Below are 5350 nucleotides of genomic sequence, written 5' to 3' on the forward strand. Positions count from 1 at the left end.
TACACAATAAAAAATTACAATAAATAAAAAAGAGACTATATAAATGACCCACCACTTTTCTTTATCTACTTTTAAAGCAAACTTCAAAATTTCCAAAAGATATATTAAATTAAATTCTAAATTAAAATTCAAAACTCAAATAAAAACAGAGAAGAAGAAGTACGCACACTGTTTTCAATCGCGTTTCTCTTATCTCTCTTTCTCTCTCAACATTCTCTCTCTAGAATTTCCGGCTTCTTGGTAAGACGTTTCTCGGGAAAACCCTTTGAATCCACCGATCCATACTGCGTTCGATTCCTTTCTTGTTCTGTTGAGTTTGCTGTTTCGATCTCGAATTTGATTCTCCTTTTCTTTTGTTTTGTTCTTGTTTCGGTCAATTAGGGTTTTATCCCGTCGCACAGCCCGCTCAGCTCCCAGTTGATCCCTCGCCGCCGCCGGCGGAAGTGGTCCACGGACCTTCTGGATCCGCTCCGGCAGCGGATCGCGACGTTGAGTTGGAACACGGCGGCGATGATGAGGAGGAGCCGCTGATCCAGATGGCGGAGTGCCGCATTTGCCAGGAGGAGGACAGTGTCTCCAATTTGGAAAGCCCCTGCGCCTGCAGCGGAAGTCTCAAGGTATCGAATAATTTTTTTTTGTTAGGCCTTGTGTGATTAGAGAGGAAAAGACGTACCTGTTTCGGTTATGTAGGTGTATATCTTTCTGAAAAGTTAAAAGTTTTTTTTGCTTTTCGCGTTTTCTATACGGTACTCTTTAGGAAAATGTATATGTAAACAGAAAACTGCCGAACTACTCTTATTTTTCTATAATAAAAAAAAAATTGTTTGGTCCATTTAATCTCTTATGACTAGTGTTGAAGCTTAATTGTAATTACTGACCGGATATATACTTACAGTAGGAGTTCAGATTTTGACATAAGTGCTCTTTTGTATTTTATTAACTTATTAGTTATTAACTTGTTATTCAACGTTAATATAAATGTGTTAATGCATTATTTCAAGGTTATATAAATGAGTTAATTTATGTTTTGCCATTATTTTGGGAATTGTGAACTAAATGTTCTTGGAGAAACTCAAGTTTGGAGCAAGCTGAACTGCTTCATTGTGTTCATGCTGATTTCCTTGGTTGCTATGTTAGTCTATCCATCATTTGAACTGTTGTTATTTGGTTTTGCACAGTATGCACACAGAAAGTGCGTCCAGCATTGGTGCAATGAGAAGGGAGACATAACTTGTGAGATATGCCATCAGGTATCTTTCCTTGTTTTGTTTGTGTCTATTCTTTTGTATTCCATTACTTTTCTTTCTTCTTGTTTGGTTATGATGTTGGAAGATTGGTATTTCTTAGCCTTATGAACCTGGTTATGCTGTTTCTTTTATGCCAATGATTCTTCCTTTGTGTGTATGTCACTCTTAGCCTTATCAACCTGGTTATACTGCTCCACCACCACGCCCGCAGCCCGAAGAAACTACCATTGACATAGGGTAAGCTGAAATATTCTATTTTCAAATATTATTTGATTGATTGGGCTATGTTAGTTGTGTGTAAACATTTTTAGTTATATAGAGACTGCTTTGCTTTTTAGAGACATCCGAAAGGCCTGTCTTACTAATTCATTCTCACCTTTCTTGCAGAGGAGGCTGGACAATATCTGGCACGCCTTTGGACTTGCGCGATCCTCGACTATTGGCAATTGCAGAGGCTGAACGCCAATTTTTGGATGCGGAATATGATGAATATGCTGCTTCTAATGCCAGTGGAGCTGCATTTTGCCGCTCTGCAGCTCTAATTGTAAGCTATTACCCTGCATTCCTTTTTCTTATTTATTTGTTTTGACCAAATCATTTTTAGTAAGTGATAATTTTTCTTTTCGCTGTTCATTCACAATTGGTGTACAGACATTCTTGTTTGAGGTCTTGCTACTGCACATCTAATATAGGCATATAGCCAGGAAACCAGGCCTTAGTCACATTTATACTCATATTTGAATTTCTTAAGAATCAATTTTACTTGCCATGGGTAACTATGATGCATCATTCCACGTTTTAGATGGTTACATTGCAATTTATTTCATTTGTGCTATAGAACGTGATTTCAAGCCCAATTCTTTCTACTTGGTGCAGTTAATGGCCCTCTTACTCTTGCGGCATGCACTTTCTGTCACTGATGGTGATGCTTCTGATGATGACCCATCCAATTTTTTCTCCGTAAGTGATTAGGGTTCTCCTAGTTACTTGTAATGTTACTGCTCTTTGCATTATTTCCGGATGTGTTGTGTAGCCAATCTAATTAGCTCATCATTCTATGTAGCTTTTCTTGCTACGTGCTGCTGGATTTCTTTTACCTTGCTATATAATGGCTTGGGCAATTAGTATTCTGCAGCGTCGGCGACAGAGACAGGTCAGTTTTCATTTATTACTTGCTATACTTGCCCTGGTTTTGCCATTGATCGTTTTTAAAAGATGATTCCATAATGCGTTTTAGTCTGCATAAAAAGTGTAAATCAATCTCTTTCTGCAAATCTCATCGTTATGTGTTTAAACAGGAAGCTGCAGCACTAGCAGCAACCCAAGTTGCTTTTGTCCTACAGTCTGGGCAGCACAGGGGGCTTCAATTTGCCATAGCCCCAGGACCACCACCCACTGTACAGCAGGAACAAGTGTGATTCCGTTGTATATTAGTTAAAATGTATTGATCCCCGGAAAACAAAATTGCAAAAGTTAATGGCCTCTTCGCCATGAAGATGGCTTGTTGAAATTCCAATGCATAGCTCTTGATTTTTCCGAGGTCTCATGTATGTACATATTAGGGTGGTAAAAAAATTGCATGAGTACATTATCTTTTATCTCGGTTCGTTTCTATTCATCCATCTAAAGATGTATCCATCCTAATATGTTTGTGGCGCTACTATCGTCGGGGTCTATTTGTAATTAACATGAGCCTTGGAAAGGGATATTTATTTTGTTTCTGAATATTTGCTTTCATTGTTCATAAAAGACAGGTATAACACACTGAAGTGGGTATTATAATAAAGTGTAATAATATGCTGAATTACATACATTTCGCACATGCTATAGCTTGAGTAATTTATAATATGCATGGTTTCTAACTGCCAGCATTTTGGTTTCCACCAATAATAGTTGTTGAGATAATAACATAGAATCAATTAGAAGAGTCTTTTATTACAAGAAGGAAGATTGCGAGTGTACATATAGTTATTGTTATATACCTTTAGGAAAATTATCCCGTATACCGGTCAAAATGTGCGGAACAGCATATGCCTGGTATCAAGAAGTTGTCATAACATATTTGTCTTGTAGAGAAGAATAAAAAGAGTAAAAAAACCCTAATTTTGTGAATGGATTGTTGTAAATGACCAGCTCAAAAGCGTAGATGACGAATACACTATTTAAACTGGTAAGCTATTTTGTTGGGAACCAAATAAATCTGCATTGGTAGCTGGTAGGTCCTTAGGTGTTAGATTTGGTGGTGGTGTGAGAGGGAAGAAAACGTAGAGGGATTCTTTGCGGTTGGATCCGTTGATTTTTCTTCCTTATTCTTTCTTGTACTCTCTTTATTACTTCTCCTCACAACAAACCTTACACAAGTGTAGAACAAAATTTGCCATGACCTTCTCAGCTTCAAAAGAGACATAAACAACACATGGTCAATGGAACTTTTCTCGAACTGAAAAAGATCGAATCATAAATAAATACAACAAACTCCAAAATAAAAAAAGAATTAGAGATCTGGAGGGAAGGACAATGAAGATGGACTTGCAGATTCTCTTTAGGTTATTCAGAATCCACATAAACAAAATTTTCCTATTAAGACCCTTTGATGAGTTGAACTCAAAATGGCAGTGATCTCCTTCTCAGACATACACACAATCATAGCAGCTAGACTTTCATTCAATTTATATTTTTTATTTTATTTATTTATTTAAAGTTTTTGCCTTGCGTCTTCTTTAAGCAAACAAAACAAAATAGGCACGGCTTCTTTTTTGTTACCTTTTAGAATCTCACGTTGCATGCAATTTATTATGGTGAATTCTATCATGTAGAAGAGAGATTCTTTTTATATGTGTAAAAATTTGTTGTCATTTTTTTAGTAGAACAAGTGTCTAGAGAAAAAATGTAATTAAAACTATAGTAGAAGACAAAAGCTAATCTTGGTGTGAAGTGTAGACCCCACTGCAGTGGATGAATTAAAGTATTTAATGATGTAAAATTGTTAAATGTGTGATTAGTTATTAATTATGAATGATAATGATGAGCTGATTTTTTTTTTCTTTAACGGAGATAAATTTTTGGGCCAGGCCAATTTTTTTTTTCTGGATTTGAGTCATAATTGATTTTTTTTATGAAAAATGAAAATAATAAATATAGTATTTTGTGGGTTTGGGGTTATTTGAGGATTTTTTATTTATATAAATTAAATAATTATATTATTTATCGATTTCCATTATTTCCAGTGTTTTTACCAAAATCCATTTTTAAGCATATTTTGTTTACAGTATAAACCAAATATAGTGAATATGATGAGATGTATATATTTCATTTACAGTGTAAATGAAATACGTGCAAAATACACTGTAAACAAAATACGAGTACCTGTAATTATAAAAAATTTAATTTTTCTAGGTATAAAAATATAATTTTTAAAATGATAAAACCGTATTAAAAATATAATTTTGACCGATTTTAAAAATAAAATTTGATATATATTTTTTAATTTAAATCTTATCTATATTTTAAAATTTAAACTAATAACTTGTTATTCTAAACGTTTCAATTAATATGAAAGATAGACGGTTTTAATGAGCGTTAACTCAAGTGACATCATTCAAAACTGCCCATTCAAACACATAATTTAAATCTGTCTATTTAAATCGAAGCGATCAAATCATAATTTAAAATGGCGATCACATAAAATTCTAAAAACCATCTAGGTAGAATTATAAGTTATATTTTTATATAAACTAATTTTATTTTTTAAATCGATCAAAATTATATTTTTAATACCATTTTATCATTTTAAAAATTATATTTTTATACCTATAGAAATTAAATTTTTTATAACTACGTATTTCGTTTACAGCGTATTTTGCACGTATTTCGTTTACACCGTAAACAAAATATATACGTCTCATGATATCACTATATTTCGTTTACACTGTAAATGAAATGCATTATATTTCGTTACAGTGTACATGAAATACGTGCAAAATTAATTCGTTTACACTATAAACAAAATATGCTTGAAAACGGATTTTGGTAAAAACACTGAAAATAATGGAAATCGATAAATAATATAATTATTTAATTTATATAAATAAAAAACCCCTAAT

The 5350-nt window shown here is 33.5% G+C and overlaps 1 protein-coding gene across 1 annotated transcript; it reads left to right on the forward strand.

Moving 5' to 3' along the window:
- Positions 388-3064, forward strand: LOC107643620 (the record flags this gene model as incomplete). The annotated part of the gene is given in 7 exon segments (XM_016347316.2): positions 388-617; positions 1179-1250; positions 1417-1484; positions 1635-1791; positions 2124-2207; positions 2311-2400; positions 2546-3064. Coding segments are annotated over 7 exon segments (821 nt in total), but the record flags the coding sequence as incomplete, so codon positions are not given.

This window comes from Arachis ipaensis, chromosome B05, assembly GCF_000816755.2.
Source record: "Arachis ipaensis cultivar K30076 chromosome B05, Araip1.1, whole genome shotgun sequence".
Lineage (NCBI taxonomy): Eukaryota > Viridiplantae > Streptophyta > Magnoliopsida > Fabales > Fabaceae > Arachis > Arachis ipaensis.